General features: G+C 37.1%; 1 protein-coding gene across 1 annotated transcript in view; it reads left to right on the forward strand.

Moving 5' to 3' along the window:
• Nucleotides 1-2267: 2267 nt before the first annotated feature.
• LOC149818205 (uncharacterized) overlaps nucleotides 2268-16038 on the forward strand; it is a 37120-nt gene continuing 23349 nt past the window's right edge. The window contains exon 1 of the mRNA XM_089986169.1: nucleotides 2268-2409. Within this exon, the coding sequence (XP_089842295.1) occupies nucleotides 2268-2409 (142 nt within the window). The remainder of the gene's footprint in view (nucleotides 2410-16038) is intronic.

A 16038-nucleotide genomic window follows, 5' to 3' on the forward strand; every position in this document is an offset into this window, starting at 1 on the left:
TGGGATTCGTATTTATGGACATAGTCAGAATGCGAAGAAAACCAATATTTATGATCTTTGTATTAGCCACATTCAGCCTACACTCTTAGGCTAACTTCAAAAATGCATTGCATTTCTCAAAGTTTCAAAAAGATTTCTCAATTCCTCAATGAAATTCTCTTTCAAATTTATATTCATTCATTCAATTTGCTTTATTTCCAAACTCATTTCCCAATTCCATTTCAGAAAAATCAATTTTCCCAAAATTTCCAAGTCTTTCCCAAGATTCGATTTTCTCAGAACTCTGAACTTTCAAATGAGATTTTGAAGATTTCCCAAGATTTCCACATTCTCAATTTCATTTTCCAATCTCAAAATTTGATTTTCTCAGATTTCTCATTTTCCTAAGAATCCATTTTCCATTTCAAAAATCATTTTCCCATGAACTTCCTGATTTTCTCATAATTCTCAAATCTATTTCCTCAGAAAAGAAATCCAAATCTCAAAATTAATTTTCCCAAAGTCCAAGTTTTCCTAAGAATTCATTTTCCAATTCAATTTCCGATTTCCAATGGAATTCAATGATTTTCTCAGGAATTCAATTTTCAAGTACTTTTCCAATCATTTTCCAAGCATATTTCAATTTTTCAATCAAACATCATATTTTCTTAAACTTGCATTTTTTCAAAATTTCATAGCACAAGCCTAATTCTTTGTGCATTCTAGGAAAATAGAGCATAATTTAGATAAGTTAACTTAATCAAAGCACACATTTGATCCTTGGTTCAATTACCCCTAGTAAAGGCGCCAGGAACGGTTGAACCTCGTACCGACAGGCGGATCCCATTCCACGGATTTTTTTTGCAAATTTTCAAAAGGGAGGCGAGTAATTTTCAAAATCAATTTTTCAAAACTTTGGTCGAGTTTGACCTTGCAGGATCGTTTCTTTCTCGCAAGAGAGGAGAAAATTTTTGCGATGATAACAGGTTTGGCGATCGTGATGGGACCTGTCTTCGTCTCATCAATTGTGTGCTTTAACTTGGCTCAATTATCAAAATCGTGATCTATGGATTGTCAGTTGTTGTTTTCTGATATCATGTGAACCTAGGAGCCTAGGCTTGAACCCAGCTGACATGAATTGCATGTAGACTAGGCATGGTTTGGTAGGACCAATTGAGGAGAATTATTCATGCTCACCTAGACTTAGGTTTGAAATACAACACTCCTCAATCTAGGAATTGTATGAAAACAATGCTTGCTTCTTCAAAAAATTTCAAAATCACTATCTCTTTAGGTCTTAGAGCCTTCTGTTTGTCTGCATGTGCTCATGTTTTTAAAAAAACCACCCCACCTATGTCTACCCGGTCTTCACGTTGCTGGGCTCTATTCCAGAACCATAGTTCGGGACAGAGCCTTACAATTGGGCCACTTATTTGGGCTAACGCCCCCCTGCCATGTACCAAGGGCCATAGTCCAACGTATATCGACAGGTGCTCAAGGATGTTGGGAAAACACATGCCTAGAACCGAAGATGAATTTTTATGCCACGTATATCGAGCCTTGGCTCGAGTATATCGACATAGGATGATTGGACACAGCTGATCTGAACCTAGAGTCAGGATTAGGATCTTAAAGCTCTTTCAAAATTGATGCATTTAGAGTCAGCTTCTTAGGGATTATTGTATGTGCATAATTATTTGTGATTGAATGTATGATATTCATTTTCATCTTATTTTCTTATATTTTTCCCAATTTTTCTGAAGTATCGGACAATTTTCCAAAATACCTCATTCTCCATCTTTTGTGAAATATCCTCTTTTTCTCAAAAACCCTAGATGATTTTTCCAAATTATCCACCTTTTCTTCAAAACTCCAGGTGATTTTTTATTCTTTCGTTCCTCTGGACTTCAAATTTCCAACTTTTTATTTTATCCTGCCTGCAATTTTCAAAATTCTTGTACTTTTCCAAAAGTTTAATTCCAATCTTCCTATCTTTCAGTCCAATGGCATCCAGTCAGCTCAACTCTGTCTTTCCCGAAGATCACATCTCCTACAAGGTGCGACAAAGTCTTTCCGAGCATCGAGCTCTCAGCACCGGACCCTTCTTTCCCAGGTGGTACTATACATTGTTCAAGAACTTCTCTCGTATGTTTCCGGACCATTTGAGTGATTATGGGTTAGAACTGGCATCTGTAGTGGGAAAGTTGACAGTTAACGACAATCTGATCCATGCACTAGCAGAGCGGTGGAACCCGCGCACCTGCACGTTCTGGTTTCCGTGGGGCAAGATGACCCTGTTGATGGATGAATTTGCAGAGATCATAGGATTGCCCGAGCCAACCAGTCAGCCTGGCGATCCATTGGAACAGCAGTTCTTGATCGATGTCAAGGGTCTGGACCCTAAAGATGCTTTAGCTCACATGGTAGGGCGTAAATCTTGGCCACTGATTGAAGAAAATGAGAATGAATATGTGTGTCTGATCGAGATCTACCGACAGTACGGGGCATTCGCGGAAGTCAGTTCGCTATCCAAGACAGCTCGAGAGAGAATTCAGCATGCGATGGTTCTGTGCACTGTGGGACTCGCTTTCTTTCCAGATGGACAGAATTATGTAGATGTCAGAATAGTACAGCTTCTGAGAAGATGGGGAAGTCGACAGACCAGCCGTCTTTCGATAGCCAGGGTCGCACTTGCTTTTCTATACAGAGGATTGACCCACTTCACGCTTGGAGAGTCCATTTTAGTTGAGGAAAGTACTTATACATTTCAGTCTTGGTTTCTTCAGCATGTGCCGACCAGCGCTAGTTCGTTCAGATACAACGGCAAGGTGCTTTTTCCAGTTGTGCGGTACCGATTCCTGATTGATCATCTGCAGGAAGAAGAAGTGGTATGGGACTATTTTGATCGAGAGTTATCACCTCCTAGATACACCTGGCAAGAGATTCAAGCTGCTTGGTTCATTCTTCTGCGCCTACTATCATCCAGAGCGGTGTGTTCGACAGTTTTCTCAGAGACAGAAGCGCATAGAGATGTGGCTGTTATCAGGAGTCATGCCAGAGTTCAACCTTACATCAGCACAATGGTCCGAAACATACCATTCTGCCAGATATGGCTGGGACTCTTTTGTTATTCTTCCACTTTTTCCCGGTCCTCGTGTCTCTGCTAATTATAAAGAGTTGTGGCAAATTGTATGTTCGCCTCCTCTTTCCCAAGTTTATTATTGATACAATCATGTTGTCCTTTCAATAAATAAAAATCTTGCAAATTTTTCAATTCTTGGTTTGACGACCTCGCCTAGGTAACAAGGCTTAATTTTCAGTTGTTTATTTTCTTTGCAAAGGAATGACAACGCAATTGTCGTAATCTCAGCGATGATTCAATCCCTAGTAATGGGATATTCTTTCAAATTGTCTACCAAAATTTTCAGCAAATATTTTTTTCCAATCAAAATCTCTTTCAAAAGCCTAATCTTCAACTTTGCTCTGCAGAGAGCGTTCGTGATATTTAATGGTTCATACGAGGTCAGGGAAGAAAACTGCACCAATCAAGGGCATCGTATATTCAACGGCCTTAGAAAAAGAGATGGACTCGCCTCGATCAGGCAGAAATCAAGGGCAGCAGGTCGAGGATGACATTGATCTTCAAATGTATGTCATGTTAAAAAAGATGATGACCAAGATGCTGGCAGAACAAGCGAAAGTCAGTACAGAGCAGATCCAAGTCAAACCAAAGGCTAGGTGTCATACGGTCAAAAAGCAGGTGAAGATATCTAAAAAACGTGTCCAACATGTTGATACAACTGATGAAAAGGAATCAGTAGATGGTACAGATGAAGAGATTGAAACTCAGCAGGTACTCCGTAGATCTACTAAGGGGCAGGGGTCAGCCCATAAATTCAAAGAGTAGTCTGTCAATGACTCTGACCAGCCGCAATTCAGAGAGGTGGTTAGAATGGTTCGAGATCTGCAGGCCCGCGACAAGGGCAAGAAAGTTTTCACCAGCGAAGACTTCTATGATGGTTTAGACGGGGATGATAATATCGAGAATCTCCCTAGAAAGTTTATCAAATTTGATGGTTCTGGCGACCCCAAGGCACATCTGACTATATTCTTCGCTGAATGTGCCAAATTTAAGCGAGATAATCGGGCTTTTTCCTTTGTTTCCCTCGTAGTCTAGAGGGAACCGCAGCTATGTGGTATTCAAAACATGTGAATCTGATTGAGCTGAAAGAATTTGACAAAGTAGTGAATATGTTCATTGAAAGATTCTTATTCAATACCGAGGTGCTACCAACCCTCAATCATCTCTACAATCTGAAGCAAAAAGATGATGAAAAGGCTAGAGACTTCATTCACAAATGGAGATCCACTTGCAATCAAATGAAGGATCTGATATCGGAAGGGCATGTGTTATCGGTCATCCTGAATAATTTCTCCTAACCTTTGAGAGGCATGATCTCTACTTCCTCAGCGCGATCTTTCATCGAATTAATAAAACGAGCTGAATGACTTGAAATGGAGATAGAAAATGGTGTATATGAGAACCTCACGCTCTCAAAAAATAGCGCAGATGCCAAAGGAAAGGTACGAGCCACTTGCGCAACCAACACCACAGGCCAAGGTAATAGCAGCAACGTGAAAAGCAAAAGGGGGAATGCCCTCAAGCATGATGACAAGTCTTCTGGCTCCCTGCAGAAACCAAGCACTCGAGAGAAGATAAAGCGTGACGGTTGGGGTTATGACCATAAATTCACTTCTTTAGATCAGCCACTTGAGGAAGTTCTCGAATACCTGCTCGAAAGAGATTTGATCAAACTTCCAAGGGTTGTCGATCCTCCAGCTGCCCTAGGGAAATGGAAAGATCATTTCTGCAAGTTCCACCGAGCAATGGGGCATGATACTGAGCGTTGCTTCATCCTCAAGAACATTATTCAAGACTACATCAACAAAAAGCTCCTTGTGGTAGATGAAAAGGATACTAGTCAGTCGTTTTGATCGAGCTTTTCCTTAATCACTTAAAAAAAATTGACAATACCAGCATCTTCCCATTTTCCATCTTGCTTTTATTATTTTGAAGGAATAATGTAAATACCGTTTATTTTTCATTGATTTGTCACCTTTTTTTCAGTGCATCAATAAAACAATCAATTTTCTTCATAAGCTTGATGCCACCTTTTTATTCCCCTTCTCTGCAAAATGTTCTTTCATGAGGAATGACCCTCTTCAGAGTTCCTCCTGAATCAATCAAAAGTTAGTTACTTTGTTACTTTCAAAGAGCATTCTTCGAACATCAATTTTTTTTCTTTTATCCAAAGTGTGTTTCCCCCTATTATACTGGGGCATTATTTTGAAAATTGTCTTCAAAACGTCCTATATGCAGGCAGGATCACACAAATCTCTCATTTTGCACGCATGTGCACCCATTTACATCATTTGCATTCATCTGCATTTGCATGCATTCATTCATATTCATCTGCATCAATTTGCATTTGCATCAAGTTTTCCCTTCAGGTTAAGGGATAAACCTAAACTACTCATTCAGGATAAGGGATAAATCCTGAGACCTCAACAAAGTCATCCAAAAGTCATCGCAAAGATGAAGATTGAAAATCTCCCATCGTGACCAACAAACACTTTTCAAAAACATCATTTTTTTTTAAGTTGACCTACGAGTCAAGTCCTTTATCAAAACCATTTTTGCCAATCTTGTCAAAATCAACCTTCGGGTTAAGCCTTTTCTAAACCCAGTTTAACACTGGTCCTTCTAAACCCAGTCTAGCACCTGGTCCTTCCAAAACCCGATTTAGCATCGGTCCTTCTCAAAGTCCAATCTTCGAATTGGTCTTTCTAAACCCAGTCTAGCACCTGGTCCTTCTAAAACCCGATTTAGCATCGGTCATTCCCAAAGTCCAATCTTCGAATTGGTCCTTCTAAACCCAGTTTAGCACCTGGTCCTTCCAAACCCGATTTAGCATCGGTCCTTCCCAAAGTCCAATCTTCAAATTGGTCCTTCTAAACCCAGTTTAACACCTGGTCCTTCCAAACCCAGTTTAACATCTGGTCCTTCTAAACCTAGTTTAGCACCTGGTCCTTCCAAACCCAGTTTAACACCTGGTCCTTCTAAACCCAGTTTAGCACCTGGTCCTTCTAAACCCAGTCTAGCACCTGGTCCTTCCAAACCCAGCTTAACACTGGTCCTTCCAAACCCAGTTTAACACCTGGTCCTTCTAAACCCAGTCTAGCACCTGGTCCTTCCAAAACCCGATTTAGCATCGGTCTTTCCCAAAGTCCAATCTTCGAATTGGTCCTTCTAAAACACGATTTAGCATCGATCCTTCTCAAAAACCAATCTTCGAATTGGTCCTTCCAAACCCGATTTAGCACTGGTCCTTCCCAAAAACCAATCTTCGAATTGGTCCTTCCAAATCCGGTTTAGCACTGGTCCTTCCCAAATTCAATCCTCAAATTGGTCCTTTTACAAAATCTAACCTCGCATTGGTTATTTTACCAGTTCATGTATGTGTATTGGTCATTCTTTCAAATTCAATCTTTATATTAGTTCCAATTCCCAATTTCGACCTCCGGGTCACCCAAGTTCTGACTTCCAGTTTTGACCTTCAGGTCAACCAATTTTCAATTTTCAATTTCCAATTTCCAATTTCCAATTTCCAATTTCCAATTTCCAATTTCCAATTTCCAATTTCCAATTTCTAAATTCAAAATTCAAAATTCCCATTTTCAAATTTCCAAATTTCCAATCTCCAATTTCCAAATTTCAATTTCGACATTTTGGTCACTCAATACCAATTTCAGTCATTTTCTCTTGCGAGAGACCCTTTTTACAGGGAGAGTTCGAGAGAGCTCGTTATTTTCGCATGCTATCCTTTGTTCACCTCCTCTTCAGGGAAGAGAGAAATAATTTCTATTTCCCATTTTTGAATCTTCTTCTTTGGGGAAAGGAGAAGAAAATTTTTGTCATGGATGTTGAGTCATGCTTCAAATGCTTTTTTCATAAAGGATTTCAAGAACATTTTGTCAATTTGTCGTCAAATACTTGTCGATTTCAAAATCTTTATTGTACAAAAAGAATTATCTTAGAATACCTTCAGTATTACTTTCGAAAGGACAAAGCTTTCGCGAAAAAAGATTCAAAATTCAAAATCTTTCTATTGGCCAACTAAAAAGATGAAGAATAGATCCTCGATATGGCCAACAAAGAAAATTCAATATTATTGCAAAGTCATAAGTGATCGGTATTGATCGCAGTCAATGGCACATTTTTAAAGATCATTCTTGGAAAATAAGGCAGTCGAAATATCCTGGGAGACACAGAAAAATCCACTCAATTTCCATATTTCCTCAATCGTTTAAGCTGCAATTAAATATCTGTAAAATGGATCTCTCAATTGTCGTCAAGTTGAAGACGAATTATGCGAGTTAGACCCCCAGGGCCAAAGAAGATTTAGATCATCTCCAAGATGAAGAAGTTTGTGACGGATCCTTCTAGGGAAAGTTGAGATCACCGTCAAGATGAAGGTGACTGCGATGAGCCTCTCGACAAACCCTAAAGGATATTTAATTTCTGCTATCACCAAGAGATTTCTAATCAATGAGGCAATAATCGTCAATATAATTCTTGAGAGAAAAGAAGGATCGGAACATCTCTGAGATGAAGGAGTTTGTGACGTACCCTTCCCAAAAAAAAAGAGAGAGAGAAAAGTCAGGACATCTCCAAAATGAAGGATGATGTAATCCTCAAAAACCCAAGAGAGCTCTAATTCTGCCAATAAAAAAAAAAGTGGGCAGAAAGATCATCATGAGAAAAGAATCTCAAAATATTAGACTGCCAAATCTGTCAAGAATCCTCTTTAATTTTGTGAAATTCTATTATCAATATTCTTTCACCAATTGCTTTCACAATATCAAGAATACTCTCTTTTCTGTTCATGTCAAGAAAATTGATAGTTTTCTTGAAAGAAAGTCAATTACAAGCAATTTGAATTCGAATATTAATTCTACGGAGTTAAGCTCAATCGGAGGTAATACCTCAGGTAGAAAAGAGGAAATATTTTCAAAATAATGTGCATCACTTTCAATTATTTTGAATCAACAATAATTTTCAACATTTTGACAATATTTTCTAGTTGTTCTAGCATGAAGCGAGAGCTTGAGGTTCATCTTTGGCGCATCCTGACACCATTTATTATCCCTTTTAGGACTTGATAACGAGAGTTTTCAAGATTTTTTCCCTTCTGTTGGTATAATCTGAGCGCCTGGGCTCTCAGATTCACACGCTTTCCTGTGTCCCCACTGTCCCACCATAGACAGTCCAATTTCGGTTTGAGGTTAAGCCATCAATCATTTTCTCGCAAAAGGTCATCAATTTCAAAAGTTATTTAGTCTCAGCAATGAGGTGCCCAAAATCAAACCCCTTTTCAAGCTTTAGGGACCCCAATTTCATCCTTTTGCAAAACCCCTATCAGATTCATTGTGCGGAAGTCCAAAAGTTCCATCATGGGTTCTTCTTTCGAGAATCTCATTATTTCCATTTTTCCGGTCAGGTTAAGGGTTAAACCTGAGCCTCATTTTGATGAGGTATTTCATTCCCTGGTCAGGTTAAGGGTTAAACCTGAGCCTTGTTTTTACATGAGGTATTTTTTGTCTCATCCAGGTTAAGGGCAAAACCTGAATCTTACTTCTTTGAAGTAAATTTTTTTTCTTCATTCTCCACTTCATATCTATCATTATCATCAAGGATAATTTCTTCGTATCCAGTCAGATCCTTCTAACTGAGGCATTTTTATAGCCCAAATTTGGTGTGTTTTTCTTTGTCACTAAGCTCGGCCCTAAACCGGATTAGTAGCAAAGAGGGGCATCTGTAACCACTCCAAATTTTCCTCATCCATTTTCAAACAAACCTCCTCGTGTAGTGTCAACCCTGTTAGGTCAGTGTAGGAGTCAAACCCCGAGTCAGTTTCAAGAAAGTAACCACTTTACCCATTTTCATTAGGAAAATTACCATTTTACCCCTAGGTCATCCCAGACCCCAGTCAGTCAGAGTCAACCAAGCTCATTGGTCAGTTTAGAACAGTTAAAATATCAGTCATTTCAAGCTCACTCAAGTTCACAATGAACAAACCATTTTCATTTCTGACCATTCCTGCCAAAATGGAATCATTTCTTCATAAATGAGCTCATTTCTCACTCAAATCCAAGCCAATTGTCTTTGAGTCAGTCATTCACAGTCAGTCATGTTTCCCTAAGTCTAGCCTGAGCTCACCAGGAGTTCAAGTGTTGCAGTTTCAGTTCAAAACTATTTCCAAGTGTCTAGGAGCCCATTTTAGCCTGTTTCAACTCTTTCAGCTGAAATTGAGTTGAGTTCAGTCAGTTGAGCTAGTGTTCGAGCTTTGATGTTAGTTCATGTCAGTATTATTGATCTTTGTTTTAGCTTAAGCCTAGCTCTGGTTCATAATTCACTCCAATCCAGTGACCATTCTGTACCATTTCTCTAAAAATGACAGTATTTCTTGAAAAATTAGTCGGAGAGTCCAGTCGAGTTTTGAAACTCAAAAACCCAGCTCAATCCAGTTCAATCCAGCTAAAACCCTAATTTTCAGTGTCACTCTGGCCCGGTAGAGCCCGAAAACCATTTCTTTAATTATTTTGCAAATTTTATCAATTTTAATACTTTTTGAACTGGTACAAGTGTCAATCGAGGTCTAATATCCAAAATTCTTTATTCACGGTTAGCATTTCGCATGTCATTTCATGTCATTTCTCATCATTTCATATCATTTCTCAGCATTTCATAACATTTCATTTCATTTTCGAAGTCCAGAACTCCAATTTTATAAATTTCAATCCAGATTGAGTTTTAAAAGTTTTCAGAAATCAATTTCAAACCCTGGGTTTCCAAAATTGACATTTTTACCCCCGGGAGTCTAAATTTGGAAATATTTTCTCGAGAAAAACAATCTGGATTTCTTTCAAACTTAAAATTTCAAATTCTATATTGGATCTGCTTCGCAACGGGGTATTAAACTTCAAATTCTGAGTTCGTTTCAAAAATTGCCAAAAATAGCTCGTTTCGTCCGGAAATTTTTCTAAAAAGACTATTCTACCCCAAAGATTCTCAAAACGAATTTTAAATTTGAAAAATAAGCTCACTCTAAGATGGCTTATTCATTTACATTTCCCTTTTATTAAAAAAAATATTTCTTTTATTCCCTTTCAATTTTCTTTTTATTTGTTTGTTTTGTTTTTTTTTATTTTATTTTGCGTTTTGAGAGGAGGTGGGACCCACAAGGGGGTCGACCAAGCTTCTAGCCCCATTTCCTTCTTCCTTCCTTTTCTTTATTCCCTTCCTTTCCTTCTTCTTTTTTCTTTTCTTTTCTTTCCTTTCTTCTTTTCCTTCTTCCTTCATTTTTCTTCTTTTCTTTCTTTCTTCCCTTCCCTTTCTTCTTTCCCTTCTCCAGCCCATTCACGTGCTTTTCTTTCCTTTTCATTAGCCTCTCATTAAAAAACCTTAGCCCTAATTCATTAAGGCCTAAGTTTAAAACAAAAAAAAAAAGGAAAGAGAGGCATTCACGTCTCTCTCTCTCTCTCTCTCTCTCTCTCTCTCTCTCTCTCTCTCTCTCTCTTTTGGGCTGCAGCCCCCACTGCTGCACTTTCTTCCTTGGAAACCATCTCCACCAAGCACCTCCTTCAGCCTTGGTAGCAGACACAACAACAAGTGGTGCAACAGCCTTCTCCATTGGTTTAGCTCCTCCAGCCGCAGCACTACCTCCTTCAACCTTGGTGACTCCACTATAGCACCTACCGGTGCAACTCCTCCTTCAACCTTGGTGACTCCACTACAACAGCTACCTGTGCAGCTCCTCCTTCAACCATGGCGACTCCACTACAGCAGTTATCACTGCAGCCTCTTCATCGACCTCGAAGCAACTCCGACCAACCTTCCATTGGCTCCAGCCTACCAAGCCAAGGTAATAAGCTCTCTCTTCTTTTTTTTATGTTTTACATGAACTTAGGGCTATACGGATGAGGTGGTCCATCCGTTCAATGGATGAAGCCCCTTATTCCAAATAGCTAAAACAAATTTCAAGCATGCCTCCCCAATTTATTTATTTTTTTTCTGTTTTCTTATTTTCTATCATATAACTTTCATGTTTTAGACATGTTTAGTTTGTTTTTCATTCATTTAGTTATCTTTTTAAAGTTTCATTGATAGTTTGTAAATTTAAATCCATGCGTGTAGTCTAATTATAATTTCGTGTTAAATTTTTCATTTAAAAATCCTAAAAATTTTATGGTAGTTAAGTTGATCTGTCTGTGTTATCCTGCCAAAAACCCAAATTGATTTGAGTTTCAAAACCCTCTCTAATAGATCGAACTCTAAATCGTGTTTTGAACCCTCCCGAAATTTCAACTTCTATTTTAGCAGACAAAAGCATCCAAGATCTCCTAGATGGAAGATCCTAATCTTCTCCTAAAAATTGTAGTAGATTCGTGGTGGAATCTACTAATTGTCTGAAAATTTTAGGATCTTTATAAGCAGATTTGATCTCTGTCAAAAATCAATTTTTCCAGACTTTTGGGAAAACCTTGATTTTTCTTTGTCAGGGTATAGACCGACCCTAATGTGCTGTGTCCGTTCAATCCATGAGTTGTCTGTCAAAACTTACAACACAAAAGTTGTTCCTAACCCATTTCTCTGTCATTTTCCAAAATTTGGGAATTTTTGAAATTGTCCAAGTATTTTTATCAAAATTATCGTTTCTGTCTGACAGATTCCAATATCCAGAATTTTCAAAGATCTAGGTCTCTGATAACCGTGTGCATATTTCCAAACCGTAACCCAAATTCCAATGATGTAAAAAGAAGAAATTTGCTTCTGTTTGTCAGAGATATTTTCTCACAATTTCAACCATTTTCCCATCAATCTGCTATTTTTCCCACATTTTCTCTTGAAACCTATCTGTTTGCCCTAAATCCTAGAGTCGTCAGATTCTGATCCGACTTGCCGGAGCTGTCCAGATCCAACCATAGCTCAAAACCAGAATCTCTAAAGAAAAAAATCTTTGCCTTACTGTCCTATGTCACCCCATAAAATTTGAGAAATTTTTATGGAAGTTTCATATCCGAAATCTAATTTAGAATCAACATTTTAGGCAAAATTCTGGATTTTTTAGGATTTTTAGCTATTTTCCATATTAAGAAAGTAACAAAAAAATAGATTTTCGATTATATTCTGTTTATAGAGTTAGTATATGTGTCCATGCCAAATTTGGCTCAATTCCAAGTTTATTTGCTTTGTATGTGAGTTTATTTTTAAATTCAGAGGCAAAAATCGAGTTAAATTCAATATTTTATGATATTTTCGCCATTTTAGGGTTTTATTTATATAAATAAGCATGTCATGTCATATTAGAGTTAATTTCAATCTTATTTGCATTTCAATTTCTCATTTTTGCAAAATTCATTTCAGAAAACCCTGGTTTCAAGGACATAGTCTTGTTATGAGGGGTATTTTGGTAATTTTGACCTAAATTTCGAAATTCCAATTTCTAATTCCATAAATTTTCATGTATATCATTATATTTCATCGTATTATATTTGATTTATTTTATTTGATTTTCAAAATTCCAAAATTTATAAAAATTCTTTCAGAAACCCCTGATTTCAAGGTCATGAGGGGCATTTTGGTCATTTTGACCCCAATTTCGAATTTCCAAGTTTATTTTCAAAATTTATTTCCTATTTCCCATGTTTATATCAAGGGGGGCATGAATTTAGGTTTATATCTGAATAATATCTGATAATTTCTAATATTTTCGGATAAATTCATAAAAACCTACATTTCTGTGCTAACACTGTTTTCTAGTTTTGCAGGAACCTCTAAGAAGAAGACTTAGCTTTTATTCTTTTATTCTTTTATTTCAATTCAATGTAATATCAAGTTATAATAATTTGGAATAAGAGTTACTTTTCAGCTTAGAATAGAATTGCATTGCATATAGTTTGATTTTTGAAAAAATTGATATTTGATATATGCTGCATATACACATTTTCCAAAATCACTATGGTTGACATGAATGACACATGCACAAACTCTTATAAAGTTTATAAACTCGGTGGGATTCGTATTTATGGACATAGTTAGAATGCGAAGAAAACCAAGATTTATGATCTTCGTATTAGCCACATTCAGCCTACACTCTTAGGCTAACTTCAAAAATGCACTGCATTTCTCAAAGTTTCAAAAGGATTTCTCAATTTCTCAATGAAATTCTCTTTCAAATTCATATTCATTCATTCAATTTGCATTATTTCTAAACTCATTTCCCAATTCAATTTCAGAAAAAACAATTTTCCCAAAATTTCCAAGTCTTTCCCAAGATTCGATTTTATCAGAACTCTGAACTTTCAAATGAGATTTAGAAGTATTTTCCAAGTTCAAATTAAGATTTTCCAAGATTTCTACATTCTCAATTTCATTTTCCAATCTCAAAAATCGATTTTCTCAGATTTCCCATTTTCCTGAGAATCCATTTTCCATTTCAAAAATCATTTTCCCATGAACTTCCTGATTTTCTCAGAATTTTCAAATCTATTTCCTCAGAAAAGAAATCCAAATCTCAAAATCAATTTTTTCAAAGTCCAAGTTTTCCTAAGAATTCATTTTCCAATTCAATTTCCGATTCCAATGAAATTCAATGATTTTCCCAAGAATTCAATTTTCAAGTACTTTTCCAATCATTTTCCAAGCATATTTCAAATTTTCAAGCAAACACCATATTTTCTCAAACTTGCATTTTTTTTAAATTTCATAGCACAAGCCTGATTCTTTGTGCATTCTAGAAAAATAGAGCATAATTTAGATAATTTAACTTAGTCAAAGCGCACATTTGATCTTTGATTCAATTACCCCTGGTAAAGACGCTAGGAACGGTTGAACCTCGTACTGACAAGCGGATCCCATTCCACGAAATTTTTCCGTAAATTTTCAAAACGGAGGCGAGTAATTTTCAAAATCAATTTTTCAAAACTTTGGTCGAGTTTGACTCGCAGGATCGTTTCTTTCTCGCAAGAGAGGAGAAAATTTTTGTGATGATAACACCTTCCTTCTCAGCTTTCAATGTTTTTTTTTAGTAGTCTTACATGGAGAAAAGAAAAGGCAATGTGACTTCATTAACTCTCATGGGAAGCCACCTCACTTAAGGTCTAATGAGAAACACAACATAATGATTTGTCTCTCCTTTCTAGGCCAATTATAAACTTTTAAAATCATAGAGAGTGGTCCTCTCAGGTTACTCTCCTTTGGCTAATGCCGAGCCAATGAATTGACTTCTCTTGGGTTGGCTACTCCAAGATGCCATGTCTTCTGTGTCCAATGTCTCATTGATCCAATCTTGGGTGGATTGAACATTTTAAATCCAAAGATTAAAGTAGATTCAAGATTCAGATTCATTGCTGAAAAAAAAAACAAAAATCTATGAAGAATACCTCTACACCCTCTAGTACCAAAGCGGATCTTAATAGACACTAAAATTATCCAGATCCATAGAACCCGATATCTAATTAAAAAACAAAAAAAATATTTGTATAGTTCTAAAAATCATAAAAATTGAAACTAAGCCAGCTAAGTAAGTTTTTAAGATATTATAAAAAAAGATCAAAAATACAAAAATATAAATTGATAAAAATATTCTTATACCCTATTTTGGCACAAATGAGTCATTTTTTCTTTAGGTATACTTGATTATGCTTTCTTGGAGCGAGTCATCTTCAATGATGAATCATCCTCTAGCTCCTCGCATGTATCATATTGGTCCAAATGTACTGCATCATAGAGCCAGCGTGGCTAGGTCATTCTTCTTAGGGGCAGTTTGTTCGTGTAAATATAAAAAAAAAAAGAGTTTGCTTATTTTAAGCTTATTGAGAGAGAGAGTTAAGATAGTGATTATTTTGTCAAGAAATTACAATGGGCTATATAGCACATTAGTAGTCTTTTTTTAAAATGAAGATCCTATGCAAATACCCATACAAATTTTTAATTACATTCTCAATCCACTTAACAACAATGTCAATTTAAGAAAAAGTTATAAAGCATTCAATTTTTTGCACTTGTTACCTTTGCATACGCTTTTATAATATTTTGGATTTAGAAAATGTGCTTTTATAATATTTTGGAGTTAGGAAAGAGAGGGTGATATTTTAGACATTTGACTCAATTTAGTTAATGCTTAATGGTAAGAACATGTCGCTCTTTAAGCCCTAATTGGATGATAGGGGCAAAACCAGGTTTATGAGAAGCTTTTGGTTTTGCCTCAAAACCAGAAACATAGATTACAAGGTGTTTGGGTGACAAAATCCAAAAACAAAGAAAAAAAAAGGAAAAAAATGAGGTTGTCTACTTTTCGACCACCCATCGGTCAGAAAATGGCCGGGAGGGTTTTGCCTTGCTCAGGCACTAGCAGCAACATCCCGGTCATTTTTTGGCTGGAGGGTGGCCGAAAAATAATCAAAATATTAAAAAAAACTAAAAAAAAGAGGCCGACCATTTTCTGATCACCCACCTGCTGGTAAATGGTCGGGTTGGTGTTGCCTAGGAAGGGCGACACCATCCCAGTCATGGTCCAGCATATATGTGGTTGGAAAATGGTTGAAACACTAAAAAATAAAAAGGGGAGGACGGCCATTTTCCGGTCACCCACTAGCCGGGATGATGTTGCCCATCCTAACGACACCATATCGACCAGATATCGACCGAAAAATGGCCTGACAGGTACCACTCACGATAGGGGTACTAGTCTGGTCATTTTTCGGCCAGAGTTGCGGCGGTGGCTGGAGGGAAAGAGAGTTGAGGGTGTTGGGAGGGGGTGCCTTCCGATAAACCAGGTTGTAAACTTGGGGGGACCCATTTTTTTCACTTAGCCAGGTTTTGGTGTTACTCAAACACACCAAAACCTGGTTAGGTTTTGGGTACAAAACTAAGTTTATAACTGGGTTTTGGGTGTCATCCAAACGGTAACTTAAGGCCCATATCAAGAAATTTAG

Source organism: Nuphar pumila, chromosome 13 (assembly GCF_984573655.1).
Source record: "Nuphar pumila chromosome 13, dmNupPumi1.hap1.1, whole genome shotgun sequence".
NCBI lineage: Eukaryota > Viridiplantae > Streptophyta > Magnoliopsida > Nymphaeales > Nymphaeaceae > Nuphar > Nuphar pumila.